Here is a 16,256-nt window from a genome sequence, read left to right as displayed (position 1 = left end):
AAGGGTGTGGATTACATAAATACAAAAAAAGGACTCTGAGGGTGTAGGTCACAAACAAAACACACAGCATGGGGAACTTTCGCTAGTGACATCATAACAGAGTAGTCATGCAGGAAGTGTGGAGTTGCTTAGTCCAGCCAGCTTATCCTGAGGGTGTAGCCAGAAAGCGCAAGAAACGAGCGAAGCTTTGACTTTTCGACCTGTCTCTTATCCTACACCATCCGTCTCTAAGCTTCACACGAGGGCAGTCGCTAACCCGGCGTCCGGATTGGTGAGATGTGCTTCCCCCAGGAGCATTGACTGTGCCAATTTGTGTGTGTGTGTGTGTTTCAGCCTCCAATTAAGTCTGGGTGTGTGCGTGCTTGTTTGCATGTGTCTGCATGTGACACTATGTGTGTGAGTCTGCATGTACAGGTCTGTGCATGTGGCAGTGTGTGTGTGTATGCATGTGTGTGTGTGTGTGTGTGTGTGTGTGTCTGACTGTGTGTCCGCGCTGCGCTCGAGCTCTTAGAGTGCAGTGTGAGATTAGAGGCCAGCGCACTCTCCATGCATGCGCTTCTGACACATGGCAGATGAAAGCTCTGTTGTAAGGTGAGGATCTCTCTCTCTTTCCCTCTCTCTCTCTCTCTCTGTCCGTCTGTCTGTCTCTGTCTTTCTCTCTTTATCGCTCTCTCGCTCTCTCTCTTTGTCGGATAGTGTAGCAGGGAGAAGGATACAATGTGTTTGTTTTATTCAAGACTACAGGTAGGGAACTGATACCTTTACATGGCTTCTTGGTTTCAGACTATCAAGTTATGTCTTTGTTTGCATATTTCAGTCTCCAATATGCATTGCTCCTTAGCAAATGACAGCCATTTTGTGAATTATCACACTCTAATATCCTCTTCCAAGCCTGCTTTATTACTGTCTGTGGAATTTATTGTGCAGCTAGACGTATCTTCTCAATGAATCAGTCCAGACCAAACTGATTTTGTGGTTATTTATTTGAATGTGTCATGAGGGCATTAGTTACTGCCAGTTCACAGTGTGTGGAATTTTTCAATATTTTTATGCTGCTTTAGATCGAACAGTCTGACACTTGCATGGTATTTTTGGTTGTTTGCTGCTTTGAAAGTTGAAGGTGACGGGGAAGAGAGACAGATTTGATACACGCCCTGCTAATTTATTTATTAGCATTAGCGTTATTTATGTATTATTTTGCTCAAAGTTCAGCATTACTGCGGTGCTTTTTGTATTCGGCTGAAGAGAGATTAGGATTAATGACTTTATGCCCAGGAGACTTCCAGATTCTTTTGAGAGGGACATAATTCTGAAGCGGGGTTTTAGACTGACGCTGGGTCGAATTTGGCGGCATAGAAAACTCACCGCCTCGGTCCAGGTTTTAAACGTAAACTTTTTTGACTTGGCCGCAGTCTCCTAAACGAAACGCTCGAGACAGAAGTTAACCCAAACAGGGGCCTCTGTCTGTGTCGGCGGCGGCGGCGGTGGTCTGTCTGGGTCGTTGACGCACGCCACCTCTCGCCTCGGTCTTTGTGCGGTTAGAAAGGCGCGGCGGTGCGATCGCGCCGCGCGCTCCTTTAAGAAACACCGGCCAGGCGAAACAGGAAAGCCGGTGGGGGGGGGGGGGGGTAAGGAAATCGTAACCGGGGACGGTGGCGTCATGTGATTGTGTAGTAATGTCGCCATCGTGGAGCACACTATTTTCATTCTCAGCGGGGGAAAAAAAAACATTTAGCTGAGTTTGTGTTGGCAGAAATGTGCTATTGCTTCTGGGTAACTTCTGTGCGGACACACAACACAGTCTTTTGTTTAGCAAGCGTTGCAGTTTCTTATGAATGGCTACAGTGATCAAAAATGAGGATATAAGTATATTGGCTTTACCCCATAAATGTCACATTTTGCATGTATGTGTTTCCCTAAACAGACACAGCAGTATTGAGGTGGCTGCAGGTTTGAATTTCAGGTGGGAAAATGCTGATGCACAGCACTCTCAAGTAAGGCGCTTTAAACAGATTTTGCTTTATTGAACGTCCAGCTGTTTAAATGGATTCCATGTCACACGTAATAAACAAGTGCATCAGTCTTATAATAATTAAGTCCACCGTTCCTCCACCTCGTTTTTTTTATAGTTCAGTTTGTCATAAACTTGATCCAGTTCATAATTTCACAGACTAAGCTCCTTTTGATGAGGTCCTGTACTTGCTCTGTGTATGGCCGCGATTACAGTCCGTTGCCTGCTTTTAATGCTGCAGGAAAGCGCAATGATTTACGGCGTTACTGTACTTCTCCTGATTAGGAAGAATGCTGACAGGAGAGCGCTGGCTCTGACTCATAAAAGCCCCTCGTAAAAGCTGTTAATCAAGATCGCGGCGGTGCTAATGGTGGTGTAAACAGGTGGGGATTGAGGAGAGCCGCTTTGGAATGATGCGAGAGAGAGAGAGAGCGGTAGGTCCTGACTGAAGGGCATTACCTGTCAAGCAGTCTGTTTTCAGCCTGAGACAAAAGCATATTTATTTATTATTATATTTATTTATTTTAAAAAGTTCAGAATAGCAGGCCAGTGTCCTCCCAAACAAAGAGAAGAAGGGCTTGTCCTCAGCCTCATCAATGATTTGTTTTTTTAAAGATGTGGTTCCTCAAGTTGAAGTTCAAGGACTAGCGTCTGTTACTCAGAAATGGCTAATTCAACAAGTGTTTGGATATATGGTCACACACACACACACACACTCTTGCCACAGTGCTCCAATTGTATGCGCAAATGCACCATAGACATGTCGGTATTGAAGGCAGGAGAGCCGCAGCACCCCCCCCCCCCCCACCGCCCCCGCTAAACAAATGCATTCTGGTCCCCGAAGTGTGACCTCTCTGCTGCCCTGAAGCATTGTGGGAGTCTGTGTACGGCCGAAGAAAGCCGGGATAGGGGGCCCCCCTCACAGGGAGCAGATGGCCTATAGGAGAGACACACAAAAGTCGGCTGCAGATGTTTGTGCGTGTGTGTGTGTGTGTGTGTGTGTGTGTGTGTCAGTGTGCGCATGCATGCGTGAGGGTTTGGGGGGTTCAAATCGCACCTCGGCCTTTCACTACAGCTTGTCCGAGCGCAAAGGCGACAAACGTGTGACAAAAAAGCAGCCCCGCCCCCCGGCAGGAGCCGGCTGTCTGGGGCTGAAGAGGCGGCGGCCCGTCGGGCCGCGGGTTTAAACCCCGCCCCCGCCCCGCCCCTGCCCCCCCGAAAGGGCCGCTCGCGGTAATGACACGGCCGTCCCGCGGCCTTTTTGTGAGCCGTCCCCGGCCAGCGTATGACAGGCCCGTTTGTTTGGCCTCTCGAAAAAACCCTCCAGAAACTTGGAGAGAGTGACGTGCGTGTGAATGCACTCGACCGGCCCGCTCAGTGTTTTAGGACTAATGTGGTTCTGAGAGCGACCAGTTGTAATCTGAAAGTCTCTAGGTCAAGAGAGAGAAAGGGTTTTGGGGGCTGAGGCTTTTTTTTTTGGTGTACTTTTTTTTTGGAAGACCTACTCTATCGGGGAGACTGTGTGGCATTAACTTCAGTTCTGTGGGTGACAAGAGCCCAGCTACTTTTGTAGGGCTGTTCAGATAATTAGTGGTCTTTCTCAGAGAGACCCAATCGCACGTGTAGGGAGCGGTAGTACTTGTTGACCGAGGTCGTTGGAATAAGGGGTGTCACTTTTTATGGGAAACACTTTCCTTAGTCCTCACTGTTGGCTAAATTTAGCAGTCCTGGGGAAAAAAAAGATAAAAAAGGAAACTTGTAATGGAATTCTTGAGTTTAAAAATAAACAGCATACCAGCTGAAGACTGCGACGTGCGGCGGAGCAGGGAAAGCCGTTGTTAACGTTTAGGCTCGTGCGCCGGCAGTTGGGCAGGGTACGGACGGGGAGTCGGACTCCAGCCCACCCCACCGGCGCCGCACTGGCCGAGTGTCTGATACCTGGCCTTCGCCCTTCTGTGTCCCTGCAGGTGAGCCGAGGGAAGGGAGGAAGACCATGCATACCGCTGGCGTTCTCACTCAGGAAAAGCGTGGAAACTGGTAAGGGACCGCCGCCACGCCGTACCGCACCGTACCGCACCGTACCGCGCCGTACCCGAGCGTGGCTAACCGCCGTAGCCAGGAGCAGAACTCCCACACGCGCAGCGGGGAGTAGCCGTTAGCATCCGCGTCCGGCTTCTTTTGTTTGCGTTTGCTCTGCTCATTAGAAGCCTGGGGTTACATCGCAGACACAGAAAAACATTTTTGAGTTCTTACACTCGGACGAGAGCGAACGAGTTTGACAACAAAACACACTGTTTTACCAGCCTTCTGAACCTCCATTTCCAGTGTTCAGTTGAATGTGTTCTTTGAACTTAAAGCGCATAATTATTGACAGACGTTTTTTCTTTCTTTGTCTGGAAGTCATTTAATGCTGCAGTCATAACACCTGTGAATATTTAAAGATTTCAGTCCCTCTCTGTATCTTCATCCTTTTAGTCATGTAAAAGCACAACCCTCAAAACGTCTGCATTAAATTTTTTCCTCTCCACAGTTGCAGTTGATTAAAATCATAATGTTCCCCAGAAAATATGTGAAATGTCAGTAAGTCTCCATTTTCCTTTACAGATTGAGATGGGAAACTCTGATAGCATATACAGCATTCCGGGGCCTAAGGGTAACAGTTTAATCTTCCCCGGGAAGCAGAAGTCCTGCTCCTTAAGGTTCCGCTCAGCCAAAGAGGAGGCCCTGTCCCCCCACAGCTGGTGGAAGACCAGGGAAGGTTACAAGTCCCGGGCCGCGGGGAGGGGCTGCCTAACCCAACACAAGAACAGCCAGCCCTACGCCTCCCACCACTACGAATACGTAAGCAATGGGAGCAAGGCCGCAGCCAATGGCAGGCCGTGGGCCGGCTGCACCCAAGGGCGCGGCTCTCAGCTGCGTCCCGAGAACGGCTACCGCCACGGCTGCGACCAGCTGTCCCAAGGAAACGGGTACAAGGCGGCGGTCAACGGCCACGCCCTGAACGGGTACGGGACGCCGGAGCGGAGGGGCGGCCCGGGCTGCGCGTGGGAGCCCGCGGAGGACGAGAGCAGCCCCAAAGTGCTCCTGAGCGAGGACGGCAGCCTGCGGGTGGAGTTCACCACCAGCGGCGGCTCCAAGCCGGCGCCGGACGGCTTCTGCGGCTGGGGCGGCTCCGAGGGCTCGGAGGAGTCGGGCGGGCCGGTGCAGCTGCTCAAGTACTCCCCCGCCCTGGAGATGGCGGCCGCGCCCGGGCGCCCCGAGGCCCCCACCGACTCCGCCCTCCGGACCAGCCAGGGCAGCTCCCTGAGCTCGGACGGCTCCTGGTACGACTCGCCCTGGGGGAACGGGGCGGAGCTCAGCGACGCCGACAACACCGGCTCCTCCGGGCAGGCCGCGGACCACAGTGGCGGCGGCGGCGGCGGCGGGGGCGGCGCCCAATCCTCCCTCCGCCACGAGGAACCCGGCGCGGGGAACTCTGCGGGCCTGCAGGAGGAGCTGAGGGGGCTCCACAAGTGCGCGTCCACGCCGGCCTCCCGCTCCCACCTCCACGGGGGCTCGGGTTCGAGCTCCACCTTCCCCGCCTCCAAGTCGGCTCAGGCCCTGGGCGCCGCGTACGCCCAGCAGCGCTCCTCGGTGGCGTCCATCCCGGACGAGCTCCCGGAGGAGGACTGCCACGGGGCCCGGCGCTACGCCTCCTACACCCTGCCCTGCCGCAAGGCCCGGCCCGTCGTCGAGGGCAACAGCAGGAAGGACGCGCTCAAGAGCCGCATCAGGCGCATCAGCGACTGGACAGGAAGTCTCAGCAGGAAGAGGAGGAAGCTGCAGGTGAGGAGTGCCAACTTTCCACGGCCAAATGTATTACAGTTAGAATAAGGAGTTCCTCCGTGTAAAATGGACACTAAAAGCAAAGGCTGCTTATCGGTTTATACTGTGGTTGGAGGCATAGAGTGCTCTGAAGGATGCTCCTGTGATTAAAACTTTGTATTTGAGCTGCTGTCTGATGCAGCTCTCTGGTGTGGGCACTCTATGCACACTATGTACTGTGTCGGTAAAGAACAAAATAACCTGTGCCCCTTCAACGCGTCCTATTTACCTGCTGTGATCATACTACCAACCATGACACTACACTAAATTGCTGTCTGCTCAGCCTAAACTGCTGTCTCCTCAGCCAGCTCAGTTCACATACTGGGGCGATGAAGTCAAATCAGTACAATATGTCAAGTGATCTTTTGCATTAGTCACTAGCTAAGCTCCACTGAGCTTAAAGAACAGACTAATGGCTGAACTGTGCTTTTAGTGCAGGTATTTACTGTTCTGTGAATGCCTGCAGATCTTCATTGAAAAACATTGAACTACCTTTTCAACCCCCAAGTGTGCACTGAGCTTCTTAAATTCAAAGACTTGACAAGCGTGTTTCTTACTCTGGATTAGGAACAGGCCCGGGGTCAGCGATAGTTCAGCGAATTGTTTGTGTTGAGCTGATTAATTACAGGCCTGTACTGTGTTAAGAATTCCACAGCACCCTGAGTAAACATCCCAAATGGCTTATTTTGAATCTCGACAATAACAATATTCATGCTAGTGGTGCTCAGTGTACACTTTCTCCCTATAATTACCTTTGGCTAATTATTTTAGGGTATCGTGAATGCTTTGGCTGTTGGACAGACTACAATGAAATACGTTTACCTGAGAAGGCCAGCTGGAAGCTCCCTGACCATTTCCCTTTGCCCCTCCCCCTTTTCTCCCAGGAGCCCAGGGGCAGCGAGGCCGGCGACTGTTTCGACAGCGGGGTGGACGGGCTGACGGCGGACACCTGCTCCGTCTCCCAGATGTCCAGCCTGCTGTGGCACCCGGGCCCCGGCCCCGCCCCCGCCCCGCCCACCCGCCGCAGGTCGTCCAACGGGCCGGCGGCCAGCCTCGGCAGCGGCGACGCCCTGCGGCAGAACATCTACGAGAGCTTCATGCGGGAGCTGGAGGCGGGCCCGGGGGCGGAGGAGCGGGCGGAGCCCTCCGAGGGGGGCACGGCGGAGGGGTCCAGCGGCGAGTCGCGCGGCTCCCTGGAGCAGCTGGACCTGCTGCTGGAGAAGGAGCAGGGCGTGGTCCGGCGGGCCGGCTGGCTGTCCTTCAAACCCCTCCTCACCCTGAGCAAGGACAGGAAGCTGGAGCTGGTCGCCCGGCGCAAGTGGAAGCAGTACTGGGTCACGCTCAAAGGTAGGGAAGCTGGGGACACAGTAGCTCTATGGTAGCGCCTCCCAACCTGTTCTCCGAACTCCTGTAGGTCTATATGTTCAACCCTGATCTGGCGCATCTGATTCTACTGATTAGTAACTCAACGATATCTCTAGCTGTTTAATGAGGTGTGCTTTGTTAGGCTTGGAGTGGAAACCTACAGGACGGTATCCCAGAACAGGTTTGGGAGTCACTGCTCTACAGGCATGAAAGTCGACACTTGGTTTTCAGTTCCCAGACTGTATTTTAGAGCCCATGGATAGCTATCATATTTGTGATATGGTAGCCTTAGTAGTATAACAGTTAAGTAAACCTAGTGCAACCAATGACAGATTTTATACACAGGATCTGGGCACTTAGGTGCTTAAATTTTCAAAAATTTTAATGTTGAATAATGGTGCAACGTTGTTGTTTGTGGAAACTACTGCTTATAAAAGTGCAGTTGATGACTTGCGTGATACACGATGTGTCATACGCAGTGAGTCATAGCCATTGGATGACTGTGTGTTGGCCGTGTGTTCATAATGCTATGTTCCCATCAAACAATCCTAGAAATGCATATTATGTTGTTAGCGCTGCAAAATAATAAACAGACAGTATTTTTGTTTAAGCTAACGCAGATCGCTCGCTTCAAAGGTCGGCATCGGCGTCTCGGTTCCAGTGACTTAATGCAGACGTTGAGTCATGCGTTGCTCACAGTGTATGTAGCAGTGTAACTGGAGAAGAGCTCTCTCTCTCCGTGAGAGAGCTGATAGGAGCCTGTTCTGAAGGCCGAGGGGGGGGGGGGCGCAGTGATAAACTCTATCCAAGGTCAGGCCTGCTCAGTGCGTTACATTTACAGCGTACTGTGATCTCATATCCTAAAAGCCCCTCTGGGAATTACGTGCTCGCCTGTACGGTTACGCCGTGAATCTCGAAACGGCGACCCCGCGCCCCTTACGTTTCGCGGGATTACGTTCGTCCCCGAAGCCGTCGTTCTTCCCCTTTGAAAATTCGCCGAAGCCAAAAAGAAAATGTTCCGCGGCTTTATGGGAGTTAATTAAAAACGACAGGGGCGGCGATAAAAGAATGTCGGTTTGTATCCGTCCGTTCCGAACTGTGCGGACATCCTATCGCTCCGGACGCGAATCCGGGTCTAAATCCGGTAACGCGATGCGGGCGGTGCCTGGGAAGCGTCTGTCGCGGGGCGCCGGGGGGGGGGGGGGAGTTTGTGCCACGCCTGCGGTTTGGGTTGCGTCCCTGTCTTTGCGAATGCCGTGAGCTGTCAGCGAGGCGGGAGGCGGCCGGCCTGGCTCACCCCCCCGGAGTTGAGCGCGTCGCCCACAGGCGCGTCTGGCTGCGGGAGGCTGAGCCGCCAAAAGAGGCCGTCCCACCTACAGCGCTGCTCCTGGACGCCGCTGTGGAAACGTTAGTCACCAGCGCTTCGCCGCGGGGCTGCTCACACAGCCACCGCAGCTGGCCCAGACACAATAGCCCCATAAAACCCAGGCAGCGCTTCCTAGGCCGAGCACGGCCGTCAAAGCAGCCTCTCGAGTTTCACTTTGTCAGAGAGGGGGGGTCTCTGCATCTTACAGCGCAAGGCCATTTGTCCTTAACTCGGACTTGCGAATGAAAGCTACATGCTTTAGCTCACTGGCGTTTGCTCGTGAGTCAGTGTTAAGTCACTTATTGACTGAATCCAGGCCTGTATCTCACATTTAGAAAGTGGTTTTCCTGACTAGTGATTATGTATTGACCTTTGATGTGTGAGATCCCACCAGAATAAGTAAGTGTGGAGAGAGTGCAAAATGTTTTCCATAACTAAAGTATGTCCAATTGTTACGCAGACCACAATGCTGCATTCACAAGAGATTCTCCTAATGCTTTACAACCATAAATATCCTAAAATATTTCGAGAACCAGCCTCATACGTTGGTGTTGTTACAGGATTATGTGTGTCATTTGTGACTGGTTAAATGAAGCTGTTAATGAGTGTAATTGAGTCTTTGCGTGCGCTGCGTCTCTCTCTCCCCGCCCCTGCAGGCTGCACGCTCCTGTTTTACGAGACTTACGGGAAGACGTCCGCGGAGCAGGAGCTCTCCCCGTCGTACGCCCTGTTCGCCGAGGACAGCGTCGTGCAGGCCGTCCCCGAGCACCCCAAAAAGGAGCACGTCTTCTGCCTGAGCAACGCCTACGGGGACGTGTACCTGTTCCAGGTGTGCGGGATACACACGCCCCCACGCACATGCACACGCGCACACACGCACACACGCACATGCACACACGCACACGCACACACGCATACACGCACATGCACACACCCCCACGCACATGCACACACGCGCACACGCATACACCCACACGCGTGCAATCTCATGCATTGTCTTCATTCTCATTTTTATGAGTTGGTAGCTATAGGTGGATAACGACTGTCGGGGCGTTAATAAAGCTGTTCTTCATTCCCAGCCGAGCGGCAGCATCGTCAGGGATCAGCTTTCTGTTTTGTTTTGGGATGTTTATCTGTTTCTTGGCTCTTTGGTGGCTGATCTCATTTCTGCTCTCTGTATACAAAACAGCATGAAAACCTTCCAACATTGGCCACGCTGTCAGTTTAGCTTCGCCGCACGCAAGACGGGGAAATAAGTAGTGCCTGTCCGATGTGCTTTAATAGCTTTACCATCGGCCTCCTGTACAGGAAATTGAACCAGGCCGTGTATTTTTGTGAGAGTGTGAAATTATTGATGCTTTTTTTAGATCCTCAAAAAATGTTTTTTACGAAGAGCAGGCAGTCCGTCCACCTTTCGTATTTTCTCAGACGGGGAAAATCAGAAGGGGTTACAGATAGGAGACAGCTTTGCAGTGCTGAATCTGTCACAGTCAGGACTCGAACCTCCAACCACGCGGGGAATTCGGATGCGGGGTCAGGAGAGTCAGCTCCCCTACACACTGAGCCACAGTCTTACCCAGACCCTCAGAACTCGACAAACCCTCAGCTGAAACACGTCCTGCTCCTTCTCCCTTGTTCTGACGCGCTGGTTCCCGGTTCCTCCCCCTCCCCCCACCCCTCACCCCTCACCAGGCCACCAGCCAGACGGACCTGGAGAACTGGGTGACGGCGCTCCACTCGGCCAGCGCCTCGCTCTTCGCCAAGCGGCACGGGAAGGAGGACACGGTGCGCCTCCTGCGGAGCCAGACGCAGGGCCTGCTGCAGAAGATCGACATGGACGGCAAGATGAAGAAGATGGCCGAGCTGCAGCTGTCCGTCGTCAGCGACCACAAGAACAGGAAGGCCATCGAGAGCCAGGTGAGGGGACCGGCGGCTTTCGCGCATGGGGCCCAAACTCCCCCCTCACCCCACCCCACCCCACCCCACCCCACCCCACCCCTCGCCCATTCCTTTTAGATCCCCCGCCCTCAGAGAAGGTCCAGGGTTTTTCATGTGATGAGTGTGGGAAGGGACATTACGGTTTGGTTTAGGTCTGGTGCCGTGCTCCCTCTCTGTTTCATGCCCAGTACGCTTTTGATTGCAGGACCATCCGGCACTGCATGCTTTCATGAGGCTTTCTGGATTAAACTTAAATTTTTATGGAATAAAATAAGAAATACAATACCGGTTTGTTTTGAGTGTTGAGGCAAGATTTCGAGTGGAGGTTTGTCTGTCCGTCTCTCTCCCTCTCTCCTACACACACTCAACACACACAGACAAAGCACACACACGTATAGACATGCGAACAATACACACATGCATACACTCACGCATGAACACATGCACAAAAAACACACTCGGATGCACACACAGATGCAAATGAAGGCACACATGCTGACACGCACACAGACACACGCACACACACACAGGCACGCACACACACAGGCACAGAGCCACTACACGTTGCACTGAGTTTGTATTCCAGATGTTTGTGGTAATGGGCTCTTGCTGCACATTATCCACTTTCATAGCGTTCCAGCCTGACGAGAAAACCAGATGAAGTCATGGATCTGCGCAGTGAGAAGGGAGTTTTTTTTTTCCCTGTGTGTCTGTGCCAGAGAGGGGCTCTGAAGCCCGTGTATCAACAGTTCTTCCTAAAGCAGCGAAAACAAAGGCAGGGTACGGAGGAAGGGACATGGCGGGAGGTTCATCTGTCCCTTTCTTCCACATTAAAGGCCTGGAACCCTGTCATGTTAGCTTCCAGGGCAAAGAGCGAGATCAAAACCCGAGAAGGAGAATTCTTCCCAAACTGGCAACGTTCCACATGGGTTGCCAGATCCCCGCCTAGTCACAATCCTCCTTCCCATTTGGTGACTGCTACTGCTTTTTTTAAATCGGGGGGCGGCAGGGGGGGGGAGGAGGAAGTGAGGATTCACCCCCCACCCCCCTCTGACACTTTGCAGTCCCGTCCGCATCGGGGGTCTGCTTGAAGTCAACCTCTGCCCCGTCTGGCGAATTAAATTTTCATCGCTTTGCATTTGAAACAATTCGTCCTCTGTGGGAGGAGAAGAAAAAGGGCTTAAGAGGTAAAAGCGTGAGCTAATAGGAGAGAGAGAGAGAGAGCAGGCGAGAGAGGGGGAGAGAGAGAGCAGGAAGGGCGGAGAGAGAGAGAGCAGGAAGGGCGGAGAGAGAGAGAGGAAGAGAGAGATGTTGTGCTGTGCCACAAAGCTGTTTCATGAGCTCTTAAATGGCCGATGAAAAACCATGAATCATTAAGAGAAGCGGGAAAAGGTCCAGTTACAGGAAGCGCTCGCGGTTCATGATCCATCATGTCTGAGCTGCGCTGGCGTGATCACCAGCGCGCCCGGGGGCACCCAAATCCTACGGTTACCAGGTGACATTCTCAGCCCTCTCGCAGTAACAACGCTGGCATCGGTTGGCCTGAGGCGGGCGTTTGTCGAGTTCGGTCCGGTGCCTTTCCCGGTGTTATCTTACCGTATTTCCCTGCGCTCGCATCCTTTAGGTTACCTCGATTTTGATCGTTGCTCAGCGATTCAGTGGGGAAATTAGAGGCACGAAGCCAGGATGTGGTCAATTCTAAATAAAGTCTGCCATGCTTAGTAATGAGGTCACTGTCATCGTGAAACATGACTAACGGCAAAGCTCACCTGATATGCCGGGGTCCTGAGTTGGGATCGCGCCATCTGCGTTGTACTGGCGTTTGTCAAGCGTTCTCAGCCGAACTGCACTTCGAATGCGGACGGGCCCGGAGGTTATGTCTGATGGAGTTTATGTAGAAAAGGTAGGGAGGTTCATACATACTCCATAAATGAGTAATGAAGAACAATAGTAATGGATGTACTCCTGCTTGGGAAAAAATGTGAGTTTCTCTCATAAAACAGAGCCCAGTCAGGACCGTAAGCCCCCTTGAGTTAATTTACGTCGTGCGAGCGAGTTCCCGGACTTCCCGGGTTTTTACTGGGTTTGAGCTGGGCTCTGCTGCCGTTCCTGTTCCTTGTCCTCCTCCTTCTTAGACATGTCAGGAAGGGTTCAGAACCCCTCCCCCCCCCATCTGCCCCTCCCCCATCTCCATATCCCCTCCCCCACGTCCCCACCCCTTACATCGCAGCCAGGCTCAGGGGCACATCTGAAAGCCATTACAGCCCCTCCCCCGTGCCCACAGATCCAGCAGTGGGAGCAGAACCTGGAGAAGTTCAACGTGGACCTGTTCCGCCTGCGCTGTTACCTGTCCAGCCTGCAGGGCGGCGAGCTCCCCAACCCCAAGAGCCTCCTGGCCGCCGCCGGGCGGCCCTCCAAGATGGCCCTGGGCCGTCTGGGGATCTTCTCGGTGTCGTCCTTCCACGCCCTGGTGAGTCCTGGCCCGCCCTTTAAGAGGAATACATCCCCCTGGCTCTCAGTGAAGGAGTTCGTACAGAAAACCTTTGTGTTTATGTAGCTGTGACGTTTAAATGGGATGTGACATTATTTAGTTAGGTCATGGTGTTCGTGTTGTACCTCTGAAGGAAAAAGTGTTACTCTTGCACAATGGTGAATCCTGTTCTCACTCTGTTCGGATGTGTGTGTGTATGTGTGTGTGCATGTGTGCATGTGTGTGTGTGTGTCTGTGTGTGTGCGCGTGTCTATGTGTGTGCATGTGCGTGCGTGTGTGTGCCTGTGTGTGTGTGTGTGTGTGTGTCTATGTGGTGTGTGTGTGTGTGCGTGTGTCTATGTGGTGTGTGTGTGTGTGTGTGTGTGTGTGTGTGTGTGTGTGTGTGTGTCTATGTGTGTGTGCGTGCGTGTGTGTGTGTGTGTGTGTGTGTGTGTGCGTGCGTGTGTGTGTGTGTGTGTGCATGTGCATGCGTGTGTGTATGTGTGTGTGCGTGTGTGTATGTGTGTGTGTGTGTGTGTGTGTGTGTGCGTGTGTGTGTGTATGTGTGTGTGTGCGTGCGTGTGTGTGTGTGTGTGTGTCTATCTGTGTGTGTGTGTGTGCCTGTGTGTGTGTGTGTCTATGTGTGTGTGTGTGTGTGTGTGTGTCTATGTGGTGTGTGTGTGTGTGTGTGTCTATCTGTGTGTGTGTCCGTGCTCTCAGATCTGCTCCCGGGACGAGGCCACGCTGCGGAAGCCTTCCCGCTCCGTCTCCCAGGGGGTTCGGAACAAAAGGCGGCTGTTCTCCTCACTGAAGGGGCTGGACAGCCTGACCAGGCGAGGCCGGGACAAGAGGCAGCCCGTCTCACAGGTACGGGACCTGCCCTCTGCACACGCTCAGAGCAGCAGCGGAGTGATGCATATTCTGCCATAATAACATCATAATAATAAGTATAATAATAACATGGATGAGGTTGCTTAGTGGAGCATATGCAAGCATATGTTATTACTTCCATCAGTATGTAGAGAGGCACTGTGTTGTTTAAAAAAAACATTGTAAGTTTTAGTCACCAGTTTTTTTTAAAGTTATTTTTTTACCACCACTGCTGCTGCTGAATGCAATAGCTTCTCTGCAATCGTGCGAGACCAAACTGCTAAATCCACACCGACCGCTATTTAGTTGCATGTATTTTAGTTGTAACCTGGCCTCCTGTTTGTTTTTTCATGTAAAATAAAATAAACATATATTTCAGTGGGTTAAGTTGGAGAACAGCTTGTCCTAAAATGCCATTACAAAGTGTATTTTAAGTACCTCCGAGGGGTATCCTACGTACCCCGAAGGGGTAAGCCCGTGCCTAGTTTGAGAACGTCTGTGTTCCGCATTAGGCAATTCCACCTGAAGGCGGTTTTGTAGTTGAGAGTCTTGCGTTGTGGACAGAAGCCATTTGATAAACTTTTATTTTTAACCGCTCCCTGTGCTGCGGTGAATGGCTCACGAGAGCCGTGGCCCGGCAGTTACCCAGCCTGGGCCCTTTTTTGATTGCTGAGAGCAGGGGGCAGTTGTAAAGCCATCATTCACGCGAAGTGGCAGAAGCTCCAAACGGCGCATGGGGAGAGAGACTTGTTTTTCCAGTCGGGTTTTTTTTGCGAGGGCCATCGTCTGTTATTGATGTGTTTTCCAGCCTCCCTCTTTACTCCTCCACCTCCACCTCCTCCTCCTCCTCCTCCTCCTCCTCCTTCTCCTCTGCCTTCTACAGCATTTTCCTCGCAGGCTCTAGGGTGTCTATTTTTGGATCCGAGGGAGCATATGGTATCCCTGTTAATGCCTCTGTGTTACAGTCCCGGAGATAGATGGTCAGCGTTGTCGTCTTTACCGTCCGCTTCCCAGATCTCTCTCTCTCGCTCTCTCTCTCTCTCTCTCTCTCTCTCGCTCCAGCGAGAGGATGTGGAGTAGCCAGCTTTTGCTTCGCTGCGTCCGTCTCTCAAACGAAACGCTGGCGCGCGCTGTCATTCCCTCCCTAGCGTGTCACCCGTTTCCCGTCCAATGAAAACCGGCTTTTTTCTGCTGTGGATTTGAAAAAGAAATGTAAAAAAAAAAAACAACAAAAAAAAAACAAACGGAAACAAAACAAAACAGTCCCGTCTCCGGTGGCCAAGAGATGACTGGCCAAAATCCAGAAACGCACAAAATGTTCTTCGCCCACCTCCGAATCCCCCCTTCCCCCCCCCCCCCCCCCCCCCCCCCCCCCCCCCACTTTAAAAATGCATGCGGCATTGCTTCCTGGCATATGCCGGGTGATTAGAGATCCCTCGGTAGCTGTGACCCTTCGTAATGAGACCCGGTTAGCCGCCGCATAATTTCACGCCGCGCGCGGAGCCGGCGATGGGAAAGCAAACAGAAATTGAAGATGAATTATTAAGAGCCGCGTGCGGCAAATTGCGGAAAGCTGCGTCGGTCTCCGCGGGGACCGGCAGATGGTTTGCGCAGGCCGCCGTGTCCGCTAATTATCAAAGGGACCCTCGCTTTGCGGGGCCAGGGGCCTGGAGCTCCGGTTTTCCGCGTCCGGGTGGTTTCTGACACAGCGGAACTAAAAATAAAAATACCTTTTGATCACCTTCGGGGGGGGGGGGGGGGGGGGTGGACGTGAGCGGAGGAGGTGACGCCCGTACCGGGAGGCCCGCTTCCTGTCTGGGCGTCTGTAAAAAGTGTTTGGAGGAGCGTTGGGCTTCAGGACAGGCCCGTCTGGGAGTCTTACGCCGTTTTGTTTCCTCTGACGTTGAGTGAGGGAGGGGGACTCCCCCCCCGGCCCGCTTCGACGGCTCGTGACCGAACGCAGCGGGGTAAAGGAAACGCGCTCGCCGCCACCGCCTGCGTCTCCGCTCAGGAGCGAGCCGACGATCCGCGCGGACCGCGCTGCCTGTTCGCCCAATCAGAGCCTCGGAACACGTTTCCGCTTTTCCGTCAGGAGGGCTTTGTTTATGCATTTGCATAACTGTGATAGGAAAAGTTTAAATGGAAATATTTTATTTCCTTTCAGGGAGGGGTGTAGTAGGGGAGGTGTGCTCTCCTGATGGTGGGTACAACGACCGAACAAAAGCCGCTCCTTCCCATCATGCCGCTCTTCGTCTCGGGGCGTCCGCTCGGCCGCGCTGAGCCGCACGCGCTCCTGAAACTCGACCCTCGGGCGATGAGCCGATCCTGCCCTCTGGGAAATCTGCCACAGTCCCCGGGAAAGCCCCCCCGCG

The 16,256-nt window shown here is 52.9% G+C and overlaps 1 protein-coding gene across 2 annotated transcripts in view; it reads left to right on the top strand.

Annotated features, from left to right (window-relative positions):
- LOC118230226 (T-lymphoma invasion and metastasis-inducing protein 2-like) overlaps positions 1–16,256 on the top strand; it is a 57,553-nt gene that overhangs the window by 18,499 nt on the left and 22,798 nt on the right. Inside the window, exons 1-8 of one of the 2 annotated variants that reach the window (XM_035423046.1) lie at positions 131–271; positions 3,979–4,048; positions 4,616–5,836; positions 6,760–7,222; positions 9,263–9,435; positions 10,299–10,523; positions 12,829–13,014; positions 13,735–13,881. In XM_035423046.1, the coding sequence (XP_035278937.1) occupies positions 4,622–5,836; positions 6,760–7,222; positions 9,263–9,435; positions 10,299–10,523; positions 12,829–13,014; positions 13,735–13,881 (2,409 nt within the window). In that variant the 5' untranslated portion in view covers positions 131–271; positions 3,979–4,048; positions 4,616–4,621. Of the gene's footprint in view, positions 1–130; positions 272–3,978; positions 4,049–4,615; positions 5,837–6,759; positions 7,223–9,262; positions 9,436–10,298; positions 10,524–12,828; positions 13,015–13,734; positions 13,882–16,256 lie in introns of those variants that run through there. The other variant, XM_035423045.1, reaches the window with a different exon arrangement.

Source organism: Anguilla anguilla, chromosome 6 (assembly GCF_013347855.1).
Source record: "Anguilla anguilla isolate fAngAng1 chromosome 6, fAngAng1.pri, whole genome shotgun sequence".
Lineage (NCBI taxonomy): Eukaryota > Metazoa > Chordata > Actinopteri > Anguilliformes > Anguillidae > Anguilla > Anguilla anguilla.
Note: the sequence above shows the minus strand (reverse complement) of the source record. Positions and strands in the feature narration are given on the sequence as shown.